The sequence below is a fragment of the Lactuca serriola genome, chromosome 8 (assembly GCF_051521515.1).
Source record: "Lactuca serriola cultivar US96UC23 chromosome 8, Lser_US96UC23_V15, whole genome shotgun sequence".
NCBI lineage: Eukaryota > Viridiplantae > Streptophyta > Magnoliopsida > Asterales > Asteraceae > Lactuca > Lactuca serriola.
In genome coordinates this window covers 3610001-3624561 of record NC_136415.1, presented here as the reverse complement: position 1 = coordinate 3624561, position 14561 = coordinate 3610001, and the positions used below count along the sequence as shown (strand labels likewise).

General features: G+C 32.6%; 1 protein-coding gene across 1 annotated transcript; it reads left to right on the top strand.

Annotated features, from left to right (window-relative positions):
• The first annotated feature begins 3714 nt into the window (after nucleotides 1-3714).
• LOC145065836 (isopentenyl-diphosphate Delta-isomerase I-like) lies at nucleotides 3715-5922 on the top strand. The gene is made up of 6 exons (XM_079012928.1): nucleotides 3715-3954; nucleotides 4336-4391; nucleotides 4749-4840; nucleotides 5079-5181; nucleotides 5265-5402; nucleotides 5489-5922. The coding sequence occupies exons 1-6, from the start codon at nucleotides 3752-3754 to the stop codon at nucleotides 5740-5742; spliced, it is 846 nt and encodes a 281-aa protein (XP_078869054.1). The 5' UTR covers nucleotides 3715-3751; the 3' UTR covers nucleotides 5743-5922.
• The last annotated feature ends 8639 nt before the right edge of the window (nucleotides 5923-14561 follow it).

Genomic DNA, 14561 nt, shown 5'->3' with positions numbered 1-14561 from the left:
TGACACGCCTCGCCAGGTGGCTTCGTGACTCAGCAGCTTGGTGACTCAGCAGCTTCGGTGACTCAGCAGCTTCGGTGACTCAGCAGGACACGTGTCACATGCGAGGCAAGGGTGACGTGGCAAAGTGTGACTATGCGAAATTTCTCGGTTTTCACGCCAAAACTTCTAAAATCCATAACTTTCGCATACGAGCTCCGTTTTTGACGTTCTTTATATGCACGCGTAGCTAAAATTACGATCTACAACTTCCGTTTAGACTTCGTCGGCTAATTTTGACTTTAAATTTTATATTATTATTTTTAACAGACCGGGACAGGAAATCCGTTAAAAATTCATAACTTCTTCATCCGACGTCCGTTTTCGTCAGACTTTTTACCGTTGTGCTCCTAATAACGAGACCTTCAATTCTCGTTTAGGTTGTGTCGGCTAAAAATCGCTCGATCTAAAATTCGAGTTTTTAGCTGTCTACTGCTACGCTGAAACTTCGAAAAATCATAACTTCCTCATACGAAGTCAGATTTGGGCGTTCTTTTTATCGAACTTCTCGGTTTAACGAATACTACAACTTTCGTTTAGATTACTAAGGCTAAAAAGTAGTTTATCAAAAACTCACTTTTTACGACATTCAGCACCGTGCCGGTTTTGTCGCGAAACTTCGACAGGTCATAACTTCTTCGTTATAACTCGGATTTTGGTATTCTTTATATCCCCGAAATCCTTGTTTCGACCACTACAACTTTATGTAAAGATATCGGGCTTATCTCACACTTAAATTTTGACGCTTATTTTTATTCTTAATTAATTAAGCCCTAATAATTAAGCATAAAACACATTATTCACATAATATTCACATAACTCCTTTTCATTTCTTCAAAATGAGTTACAAAGGTTAGCCTAGACTATCAACTCGATATAAATGCCTAGGCTAGAAACACGAGTGTTACACACCCCTTATAGACCAGCTTCGTGAGTGAGGCCTACTAACGGTAAGACTGACTTTTACTCATACATATATATAATGTTAGACTTTTAATGTTATATATGGTATAGGGTGTATTTTACAACTTTTAAAATACTAGGTGATCAAATTTAACAATTATACTTTTAATTCAATTAAATTGTAAACCAAAACTTTTATGGATTTATTAAACCTCTTTTAATTATACACCTTAATTAATTAATAAAGCTATAAGGGTGTGATTTGAACTTTTTCAAAACAATACTAGGGTTTAAGAATTTAACATTCCTAATTAAACTTTTAATCAACTTGTAAATTCCAAAACCTGAGGGCAAGTTTTGAAACATTTCAAAACATTAGGTTTAGAATTTAAATATACATCAAAATTAAACTATTAATCAAAATTTAAATTCCAAAACTTGAGGGCAAGTTTTGAACCATTTCAAAACATTAGGGTTTCAACTATTTAAATTTCAAAACTAAACTTTTGAGTTCAAATTTAAACTATAAAACCTAAAGGGGAAAATATGAAACTTTTCATAACACAAGGATCAAATAACAAATAATCTTAATTAACATTTAATCACATAATTATCCATATTTGATTTATTTAATGATTTATTGCAAAACAATTTACCAATTTAATCAAAATAATTAATCAATTATCACATAAGGAAACAAATATTTTATTAATTGATAAATATCTTCAATTAGATCAAGAATATACTCATATATATCAAAAAATTGGATTTATATTGATCTAATATGATAAGGCAAGTATCCTCAAGCAAAAACATCAAGAAATCCCGGTTTTCCCTCATTCTGACCAACTGACTCGTCGAGTAAGACATGGACTCGTCGAGTCAGCATGGACTCGGCGAGTTCATCTAGAGACTCGGCGAGTTTAGCATGCAGAACCACAAAAAACGAATTTTTTCAACATACAAGACATCAATACAATAGAAACCAATCAAGGCTCTGATACCACTGATGGGTTTTGTCTATAAGAACATCCTATGTGCTCATACAAACCCTAATGCTTGGATCTAGGTTTCTCTATTGTACATGCAAGTTATCCAAGACTATAAACCCTAATTCTAGCATTCAAATAATCATATTAACATGAGAATAGGTTTAAGATATTAGGGTTATCTAACAACCCATGGACCCCATTCTTTAAGGCCTTGGACGATTTCTTATGGGTTTCCCCATAGAATTCGTCCACTCCTTAATATAAGGCAATCCATGGCCCAAATTGTAGTTATCTTATAATTACAATTCCAGTCCCTTAAGTTTAATTAATCTCTTTTAGTCACACAACTAATTACCAATTAATTATTGACCAATATTAATTAAACAATATGATTTCTCCTTTAATATATTATTCTCATAATATATTAATAAATCATATTTAATCCTTTCTCTCCATAATTCATCCTATCAAGTTGCTTTGGTGAAGGCAACCCAAAAGGACCATGCACCATCGGGTCAAGTACATACCAAAATAGTTATGAACTTAGACACTAATCCAACAGTATTAAATAGGGGTGTTTAAAATCGGATATTTGAATTTTCGGACATCCGGAATTTCGGATAATCGGTTTTTGATATCTGAATCTGAAAATTCGAATACAGATTCGGATATCAAAACGGATATCTGAAATCTTCGTGTTTTATATTGCAAACTTTCATTAGCTTCCACTCCATTAATAAATTAATAGGATTTAACTAACATGTAAACTTCCATTACCATTAACAATATTGATAATTGTTCATGTAAATGGTATGTTCTTATAGATAAAATTGTACAAACATATTAACCAAACCATGAAATTCACTATTTAGTCTTTATATAAAGAGACAAATACTTATAGATGTAGTAATTAAGTTGAGATGACAATCGACTTTGAAACTCAACCAAACCCATTAAACAATACCAACTAAATAATAAAAATAAACAAATAAGACAATTCAAAGCACATGAATGTGATTTAGCACAAGACGGTCGCACAAAAATCATCAAAATACCAAACATATTATCAAAGATTATAGGTCCATACATGAGACACATACATATGTACATGAACCATATTTGCACTATGTATTATTTTTACAATTATAAAAACAACCATCCAAGATATTAAAATATATTTAATAAATAAATAAAACACCGAATATCAGATATCCAAAATATATGAATTTCTTTGAAATTGCTATCTGTATCTGAATCCGAAAATTCGAATATCCGAATTATAAATATTCGAAATATCAGGTATCCAAATTTTTGGTTCGAATTTTGGGATCGGGTTTCAGATTTCGGATACTTTTGAACACCCCTGGTATCATGGACCAAAATCACAAAGATGCAATTCTCTATATATCAAAATGGAAATTTAGATCATAATTGCTACTTAAACCATATGGACTGTTTAGGGTTGAATGAGTCATAGTGGGTAGGAGGAGGAAATGGATGGAAGGGATGAAAGCAAGAGAGAAAGAGAGGGGTTTAGCGGTTTGAGGAGCGGGGAGACAACTCAAAGATGAAAAGTTGAAGAAGATGGGGTCGGCGGTTTTGAGGTTGGATGAGTTTGATACCCTCCGCCTAGGGTTTAGCGGTTTCGGTAGAAGGAGGGAAACGACTCCTTCCTTCCTTTAAGAATTTTTATTTAAGTCTCTTTAGTATGTTACTTACACCTAATAAGGGGTGATTTTTGTAATTTTCTCTAACTATACTATAATCTGACTACTTTATGAGAGAGAGAGAGGGTATTTCGTTTTAGAGGACTCGCCAAAATGTTGAAATTTCCCCCTTTTAAAACCATTGCTACCATGATCTCTTCTCCATATTCTTCCTTCTTGCTGCCTCGGAAATCTTCTTTCCCTCCAATGCCGTCTCTCGCAGCCGCTAGTGTTTTCCTCCACCCTCTTTCGTCTGCCGCTATGGGCGACGATTCCGGCATGGATGCTGTCCAGCGACGTCTCATGTTCGATGACGAGTCGGTTTTCTCTTTTTGCTTAATCAAATGATCATGCCCGTTTTGTTTCTATTTTATACAAGTTTTTTGCTGAAGTTTATTTTTAGGTTAATAATTTTCACTCTGGCTTTTGAGACTGATAAGTCAAAATTGAGTGCGTGAGATTTTGAATACAATAATTGTATCTCCTCTGTACCAGTTAAAATGGAGAAAGAGAGCTAAACTCTCCTGGAGTGACCATTTCTAACCACTGCTTGTAGCTTCACTGTACCTGTTAAATATTGAGATTCAATTTCTCGTAGCTTAGTGTTGATTGCGCATTTATAAGCCATGATACTTATATAAAATTGTTTTAAACCTCTCATTCTTAGTGTTTGTTTTGTTTCTTACAAATTTCTGCAGATGCATTTTGGTGGATGAGAATGACAAAGTGGTTGGCCATGATACTAAATACAATTGTAAGTATGATTTTGCTTGTCTGTTTTGGATTTCTTTATTCTTCTCAAAGCACATATTGTACATAAGATTTTTCGCACTTTATTCTTCCCATCTAGTTGAATTCTCTGTTTGTAGTCCTCAAATCTTTGTGTAGAAAAAGTAAACTATTAAGGATGTATAATAGGTAAAAAGGAAAGTTTGTTTGGTATATGGCTCCTAAACTATCCGTGTGTAGGGGACAAATTATGATTATGTGTACATTTCATTGATAAATTGACAATCTTGTGAATAAACTTTTAATGTTTGTGCTGCAATAGTTAAGTTAATCATTATAATCTTGTTGTCATGATTGTAATTAAGAATTAGTGAATAAACAGGTCATTTGATGGAGAAGATTGAAAAGGGAAATATGCTACACAGAGCATTCAGTGTGTTCTTGTTCAACTCGAAATATGAATTACTCCTTCAGGTATATATATTGATTACATATGTTTCTATGATGTTAAGCAGTATTTCATTCAATTTTTTTTTTGCAAAAAGCAATAAAGGAGGTGGAACATTGAGAAAGATTGATTGATTAAAATAATATACAAATATTTTCTAATTAACCATCTTTGTAAGAAGATACTTTTGGTGTTACGACATTTGAATTGAATTGATTTGGTTTAAATTGGAGTTTTTAATATGCGATATGTATCTATCTGCAGCAACGTTCTGCAACCAAGGTGACTTTCCCTTTGGTATGGACAAACACGTGTTGCAGCCATCCACTATACAGGGAGAGTGAGCTTATTGACGAAAACGCCCTTGGTAATGCCGTGCGATTCACTATATAATATATATATGTGGTTACGTTAGGTATTTAATTTTGTTGTATGAAAAATATGAATCAGGGGTGAGGAATGCTGCACAGAGGAAGCTCCTGGATGAACTCGGCATCCCTGGAGCAGATGTTCCGGTTGATGAGTTCACTCCATTAGGTCGCATTCTATACAAGGCCGCATCGGATGGAAAGTGGGGAGAACATGAACGTAAAATTTATATCTTTTGGAGAATTTTTTTTTAATAAAAAAGTTTTGACATTTTTGACCTCTATAAATAACCTGCAATTATGCAGTTGATTACCTGCTGTTTATGGTACGTGATGTTGGTTTGGATCCAAACCCAGATGAAGTGAAAGATGTAAAATATGTGAACCGGGAAGAGCTGAAGGAATTGGTAAGGAAGGCGGATGCTGGTGAAGAGGGTGTGAAGCTGTCCCCGTGGTTCAAATTGATTGTCGATAATTTCTTGTTTCAGTGGTGGGATCGACTCCATAAGGGAACCCTAACCGAAGCCATTGATATGAAAACAATCCACAAACTCACATAAAAACACTACACTAGTAGGAGAGGATTATATGAGATATTTGTTATATGTGAAATTGAAATTCAGATGAATGCTTGTATTTATTTCTATTTGGACAAACTTCAACTTCTTTTTGCTACCTTATCAGAACAATTTCTAGCTGGAGGGGGGGAAGCAATAATATGTGCATGTTTTGCATGCTAATCTTGCTGTTGGTGGAGTTTATTTTTATTTATAACTCAGATTCTACTTTCTTTTTAATTGCTCTAATGGGGTAATGTTTTAAAAAGTTTGGCAAAAGGAAAATTTGGTTGAAAAATTTATAAATTGCTTTGTTAAAAGGATTAGATTATTAGTGTAGCACAAAAGATTTTATAAAAAATAGTTAGTATATGATGATATTTGTTGCATTAATGATCGTTTATTGATGTTGAACATGTTAATGCTACTCTAGTGACCGATTCTTTGTGTCATCGTACCCTGATCCAAGCCGATTTGATATGAAGCCCCGAGCAATGAAAAAAAATCAGGCCTTCGATTTTTCTTTTAACAAAAAGATCTGGAAATTTTTATTAATTAAAAAGATATTACAATAACCAAACTCGACTTCGGCTCATTTAAAATTATAAAAGCTCGAGTGAGTGGCAGACGCAGACTGTTTTAGGAGGGGTGTCCCTCGTACTTCAAGCGGGTGCACCTAATAGAAAAAACCAAAAAAAAAAAAAAAATACACTGCGTGCCGGAAATTGAGCAGTGGTCCAGGACCCCAAATGCCCCACTAAGGTCCGCCACTGAGTGTAGCTCGATTTGAGCCTTATACATAAAACTCGAGCTCGACTTGTAAACAATCCAACAGACTCAAGTGAGGGCGAGCTCGACTCGTTTTACAAAACAAGCCTAAACAAACGAAAGCTCGGTTCAAGGCTCGAACACTACTTTCTATCAAGCAAGCCTAAAAAACCAAGACTTAAATAACTAATTACAGAGGAGTAAATTACACAAATGTTCCTTATGGTTTGGGGTAATTTGCACGTTTGGTCCCTAACTTGTTTTTTTAACTCGGAAAGTCCTACTGTTTGTTTTTGTTGCGTGCTTGGTCCCTGTCGTACTTAAAAGACTATTTTGCCCTTGATTTTTTAATTTATTTAAATAAACACACCCTCAACCTAACTTCCTCCTCACCGTACCTTACCTTACCTACCTCACATTATTTAAATAAATTACAAAAATCAAGGGAAAAATAGTCTTTTTAGGTAAAAGACAGGGACCAAACACGCAACAAAAACAAACTGTAGGGACCTTCCGAGTTAAAAAAATAAGTTACGGACCAAACATACAAATTACTCCAAACCATAGGAACCATTCATATAATTTACTCATTATAAAATATTGAACTAACTTATTTTTAGCTTCAGCTCATTTTTTTTATTTTCAATGAAAAAAACAAAGAAAATAATATTTAATTTAAAGCATATCAATAAAGTGAATGTGACTAGCTTTATTTAATTGAATTGTATTTTTTTTGAACGACAAATACAAATATATACTAAACTACTCCTAAATTATTCCACAGATGTCCACAATGAGACTTAAAACCTCAAATTTTATATTTATACCTTGTCCCTTTCGTTTTGTTTGAGTAGCGATGTTGGATAATTTCCTTCTCAAACAAATGTTTTTCCAAACATAAAAATCTCTATATTTATTCATCCCCCCCACCCCCCATATATATATATATATATATATATATATATATATATATATATATATATATATATATATATATATATAAAGAGAGAGAGAGAGAGAGAAAAAGAGAGAGTCAGGTTCAAATGTGGATTGATATCTATTGTGCGGACGTGTGGACAATGCTATTATGTGAGAATGACAAAGAAAAATATGTTGTTTGATAATGTGAATACATTCAATCTTACATCACTATTGTCATTATCACGCATTATCACTAATTAAATTGTCTATAAGGTTATTATAGATTTTTTTTTATTATTCTCATTCTGTCAGAATGTTGTCAGAATGTATAGTGAGTCGTATTCTGTAAGAATGAAAATGAGTGAAAAAGGATGCGTGAGAACAAAATGAATAAGAATTAGCGAGTATGCATGGAAATGACAATAGTCGTGTGAGGTTGAACGTATTCACATTACTAAACAACTTATGCTCTTAGTAATTCTCATAGAATAACATTGTCCAAATGTCCGCACAATAGTTGTTCATCCACATTATAACCTAACCTTATATATTCCCACTTTTATATGCCTTTTTATTATGTTAATTAACTTTCGACTAACACATTTTAGTTACAAAGCTTTGAATCTCAAATATATATATATATATATATATATATATATATATATATATATATATATATATATATATATATTTGAGATTCAAAGCTTTGTAACTAAAATGTGTTAGTCGAAAGTTAATTAACATAATAAAAAGGCATATAAAAGTGGGCCCCCTAGATATTTGGGGGACCTAGGCCATTGGCCCATTACTCCCTATTGACACAACCCTGATTGTGTATTGATCGTGGGAGGGGGGGGGGGGGGGGGAGTTCCTAGTGCATGTTTGATAATTTAGTTGTTTATATATTGTATTTCTTTAATGTGTTCTTTTATAAAGAGTCAACTTTGTAACCGCTTTTAGGTGGTTGCAGTTATGGGCTCTCTAACTTTTCAATTATCTTGTATATGGTGTGTATTCCATTATTTCCATGTAACTAACTCTAAGTAAGATACTTTTAAGAGTAGGTCTAGTGGTTATGTAGGTGTCTGTCAGTATATACCTCATCTTATGTCCTAACTATGCATGTGGAAAGATGTGTTATCTTAAGTTACATTGTGGATCCTTAAAAATACATAACATATTTATAATTTGATGTAGTGGTATTAGATGTTTGTTTGTATCTAAAAATGCTAAAATATATAGTATATTACAATTTTGTTACAACATATTTATTTGTGGAAAATAGATAGAAATATGGAGACTCATTATACAAATAAATATTTTTAGATTTTTTTAAAGAAATACAAATCTTGAGATTTTTTATTCATATATGATTATTTGATAATCATATATGAATAATCAAAATAGAATGGACATGTTTCAACCATCATATATGATTTAATCAAAACTAAATAAAAATATTCATGGATAAATCATATATGATTATTCTTTTCCTTTTGATTATTCATATATGACTATCGAGTAATTATTTATGAATAAAAAAATCTTAAAATCGTTATTTTTTTTAAATCTCAAGGATATATATATATATATATATATATATATATATATATATATATATACAGAGAGAGAGAGAGAGAGAGGAAGAAAGAGAGAAATAGAGTTCATGTGCGTGTGTGAGGAGTGGTTCAAATTCTTAAAAGTTACAAACTCTAGTAATCAACTATTCACAATTATTAAACTCTGAATAAAGGTCATTCACGTTTTTTTTGGTAAAAAGGGCAAAATCATCATTTTTACATTCTAATATATCCATTCATACTCTCATTAATACTTTAATACAATCATGCTTATACTAATCAATAGTTTTAGACACTAATTCATACACTCATTCATAGTTTAATGCATTTATTTCATACTTTCATTCATAGTTTCATACATTCATTTATAAACTCCATCATAGTTTAAAATACACTCATTCATTTATAAACTCCATCATATTTAAAATACACTCATTCACAATACATTCACATTTTAATAAAAAAATAAGGAAATAAAAAAGCATTCACATTATTTATAACACACATAGAATCATAGATATGGACATAAGAAACAACGGGTGGTAGTTGGTGGTGGTGGTGTTAAGGTTTGAGTTTAAGTTCATGAGGGTTTTAGAGAGTTTTTAAGTGGAAAAAAACTGTAATGCCTGGTTCCTGGTACGCATTTAATTATAACTTATTAATCTTTGTAGAGCTACTCGACGAGTCAGAAGCCTCAAACTCGTAGAGTAGAAATCAGAATGGATGCGGGTTTGAAGCAATTTACTCGACGAGTTGAGAGCCTCAATTCGGCGAGTAGGTCTGCCAGAATGAAACCCTAACTTCGGGGTTTTGCACCCTATTTAAACATCTTAATCCCCACTTGCTGGCCTCATTTACAGCCTCCAAGTCCCAAACCCTAATCCACGAAACCCAAGTGCCTTGTATGAGCTTGTGAGTTGTTTTTGAGTGAAGATTGTGTGTTTTGAAGCTTGTTGAAGAAGGAGGAGCTTGGAGATTCAAAAGGAAGCTAGTAGATCCAGAAACAACATCTCATCCTCTTCATTTTCTAGTAAGCAAGTCTCAACCTTTCTTAATAGCTTGTTAGATCTCCTTGTTATCATTTTATGGGGTTTTTAGTTCAAGAAACATGATCTCTGGGACATGGACGTCCCAAGTGGATATACTTTCAGATCTATGACCTTGAGGGGCTCACATGGCGTAAAGGCCATGCATGGGAGGAAAGTCAGTAAGTTTACATGTTCATGGAGCTCTAAGAGTCTAGATCTTAGTGTTAGTTTGGAGTATGGATGGATTGTGGACCAAGATCTAGGTCCTAAAGGGTTAGGGTTTGAGCTAAACCCATGAAATAGAAGTATTAATAGGTAAATTTGGAAACTTTACCCTTAAAAGGACGTTTTTAGTATGCATGAAAGATAAGAAGCTTAGATCTGAAGAGTAGGGGCTTAATCCTTTAAGAAAGCCCAAACAGACCGAGGAACTCATCGAGTCCATAGAGGAACTCGACGAGTTGAGTCGTTTTATCCCGATTTTGTACCAGGTAGAACTCGACGAGTCTGAGAAGGGACTCGACGGGTTGACTCGTTTATTGCGACTACGAGTAGCAGAGGAACTCGACGAGTCAGGGGGATGACTCGACGAGTTGGGTAGCGATTTTAGGACTACTGATTTATAGAACTCGACGAGTTGATGCGTTAAATCGGCGAGTTGGGTCAACCCAAAAAATTGACTTTGAACAGGGGTAAAGTAGTCATTTTACCCTAAGAAAGATTTTAGATATTGATTAAGTGTTATTGTGATTATATTAGCTGGGGAGTCGCCGAAGATGCCAATAGAGATCCCTTACCGAGAGATTCAGTAGCCAACTTTGTGAGGTAAGTTTTCCTCCAATAGGAACTTGTCGAAGGCACCAATGCCGACTCTTTTATGTATGTAAGCGTATGTCGGACTTAGGTCTGATGTCGGGGTTAACTCGATGTAGATTGTATGTTTACGGACTTTGGTCCGATGCCGGGGTTAGCCCGATGTAGATTGTATGCTTCCAGACTTCGGTCCGATGTCGAGGAAAGCCTGAGGAATGTTTTGTATGCTTGATGTCTTCGTGATTCTTGCATGTGTACGTTATATGTTACAGGCTTCGGTCTGATGTTGGGGCAAGCCCGAGGAATGTTATGTTTATGTCAGGGACGGTCCATTTTTTTTTACTACTCGGGGTGACTTACGAATTTTATGCCCTTATATATAAAAAATCAAAAGTCAAAAGTGCAATAAAATTTATAATCAAACAAAGAATACATACAAAAACCTACAAAAATCACCTAAAACAACACCATCAAATATATCTTATATGCGACTAACACATTGAGGAACTGATCTATTTTTCTTGCATACTCCATTTATTAAATATATGTCAAAGGACTTTCACCTTTGTATGTTTTGTGGCAAAATTTGTAATTCAATAAATAAACCAATTCATTCAAAATCATATTCTTAACCATTTGTAAAATTGGACACAAGATTTAAACAATGTTTTTTAGTTCATCATCAACTAAAATAACTAATTTGGAAGCATCCAACAAAAAAACAAATACAAAAATCAGAAGTTCAATCAGTCTCCTGATTCACATCACAGAAACGAGAAACAAGAACAAAAAAGTTAAGAAATGAACTTTAGAAATTTATAGCAGAAGCAAACCATAGTAGTAAGAAATTTACCTGAAACAAACCACAAATATCAGATACAAGATTTCGAGCTTAAACAGGGGAGAAATCCAAGCTCAAGCAAAGGAGAAAAATGCTTTTTTAGGGTAATCAAACTCCAACATGCAAAAATAAAAAATCCAACTCCTAAAACAAACCACAAAATCATATTAATAAGAGATAGATTCATGGAAGCAGATTTCAAGCTCAAACATAAAGTAAAATCGAAATCAATAGAAATTGTAACTAAAGCAAACCTCAGAAAGCCAAAGTCTTACCTAGAGCATATCTCACTAATCAGACATAAACCAACAAATTTCGAACACAAACAAATGAGAAGTTGAACCTTTAAAGTTGATCAAACTCACAGGTTTATTCTACTGTAATCAAATTCCAACATATACAAACCACACTCCTGAAAAAAAACCACAAAAGTCAGAAATCAGACCCTGGCTGCAGGCATAAGAGAGATTAAATACATATTAATACAAATCAAACCGAACCAAATCAGTTGAAAAGAAATCAGAAATCGAGATATCTACTATAAATGAAATCAAACAGGTAAAAATCAAACTCCTTACACAACACAAACCAAGGTCCACAAAAACAGATTAAGAGGTGAAGATTGATGGCAACAGGCTTAGAAACAAATTAGAAAAAGACTAAGAAAAATAAAACTCATCAAAATCAGTTCAAGAGAAATCAGGTCAAAAAATCCAATAATACCTTTTTCGATTTCCACTTTCGTTGCCAGTTTTGCTTCAGGTTAACACTTAACTGGTTAAGAAAATCAAACAATCATAGATCGAACTCCAACTTGCAAATCTGAAATCGCATTACTATGAGATTATTGAGAATTTTGGATGATGGATTAAGTGCAACACAAGTTTAGAGAGATATAGAATGAGAATAATGAGTAGAAATCGGATGTAGAGGGCTTCTCAATCTCTCAATCTTTAATGTTTTTCTTAGGGCGATTCCCGATTTGGCGATTCCAATTCTCAAGGTTCTTCAATTTCACTTATTTGGCGTTCAAGAAGTCCTGCTCTTGCAAGACGTGACTGCCTTCTTGGCTTCTCGGACTAAATTTTTGGGCCAAAGATAATATACATACAATAACTCAATGGACTTAATTTATGCCCCCTTAGTTTGATGCCCTGGGCCTAAGCCCAACTCGCCCATGTATTGGGTCGGGCCTGGTTTATGTTATGTGCTTATGTTATATGCTTGTTGATATGTTATATGTATACCAGACTTCGGTCCGATGCCGGGCGGGGCCCGATGTAGTGGGCAAGGCACAATGTATGCTATTATGTGATTATGTGTATGGTATATGGTAGTTTGGGGAGACTCACTAAGCTTCATGCTTACAATTTTTAGTTTTGGTTTCAGGTACTTCCGCTAGCAAGGGGAAAAGCTCAGGATGACTGCATGACACACACCACAACTTTTAGCTTGGGATGATTTACTCTGATGTTTTGTCACATGATTTTGATATATTGACAGTTTTATATGATAATTTTGAGATACATGACTTACGATTTTATATGATGAAAGACGATGATGGTCTTTATTTATATGTTTAAACGAAATTTTTGGACCGTATTTTTGGGATGTTTCAAAAACATTTGATTTTAGATTTGATGTTAGGCTTTTGATGCTAAGGTTTCTAAAATGGCCATTATGTGGGGTTTTTTTTGGCTATCAATCAAAACTTAAAAAAAAAAAGCTTATATCGGTTTTTTAGAAGGTTTCTAACATTTAACAGTTCTTATTTGAACTTTCTCTCTCTCTCTCTCTCTCTCTCTCTATATATATATATATATATATATATATATATATATATATATATATATAATACTATATTATAAAACATATTAGTCATATCTTGAATTTTAAAACGTATAAGATACAATAACTTTTATATAAATCAATTATGCATAAATAATCCAATAATACTTGCCAAAAATTTGAAGACTTGAATTAAGGAAGGTTGCTAAAAAATTAAATTTGGAGCAAAATGAAAAATTTAAAATATTAATTCATGTATATAAATTAACTTACATTTATTAAATTAGAAACCAATATTAATTAATTTACACCAATAGCATAAACAAACAATATAAATATAAGGTATAAATATAAATATTTTATAATAAAGTGGTATTTTTTTATTACATAATAACTAATAATAAAATCTAATAATTATTTTCTTATAAGAAACAATTAATGAAAAAAACTATTTATCGTCGTCGTTTTGTGTGAGCATATATATATATATATATATAGATATATATATATATATATATATATATATATATATATATATATATATAGAGAGAGAGAGAGAGAGAGAGAGAGAGAGAGAGAGAGAGGTAGGTAAGGTTCAAAAGAGAACCATTATAAATTACGAAACCAATGAACGAACTTATCTTATTTTATTTTTAAAGCATTTTAGAGCTTATTTTTTATCATAAAAAAACAAAAAATACTGAAATTGATAACTTTTTATCATTTTTCCAATGGTATCAAATTCGATAAAAAAATTACTTTTGTTTCCGTCAAACTTACAGTGTAAATCTGAATTCACACGTTGAATTTGGAAAAATATATAATTTATTTTTTAGCATTCACGATGTGAAGTTATGAATTTAAATATTTTTAGTTTTTTTTTTCGATAAAAAATAAGCTCTAAAACTTGAATATATATATATATATATATATATATATATATATATATATATATATATATATATATATATATATATATATATATAGTTCCGTTGAGATTCAAAATAAAATAGACATATTGAGATTCAACCTCAACCAGATAATTCACATCTGCCGCTCTAACCCTTCCGGCGTATCGGCACG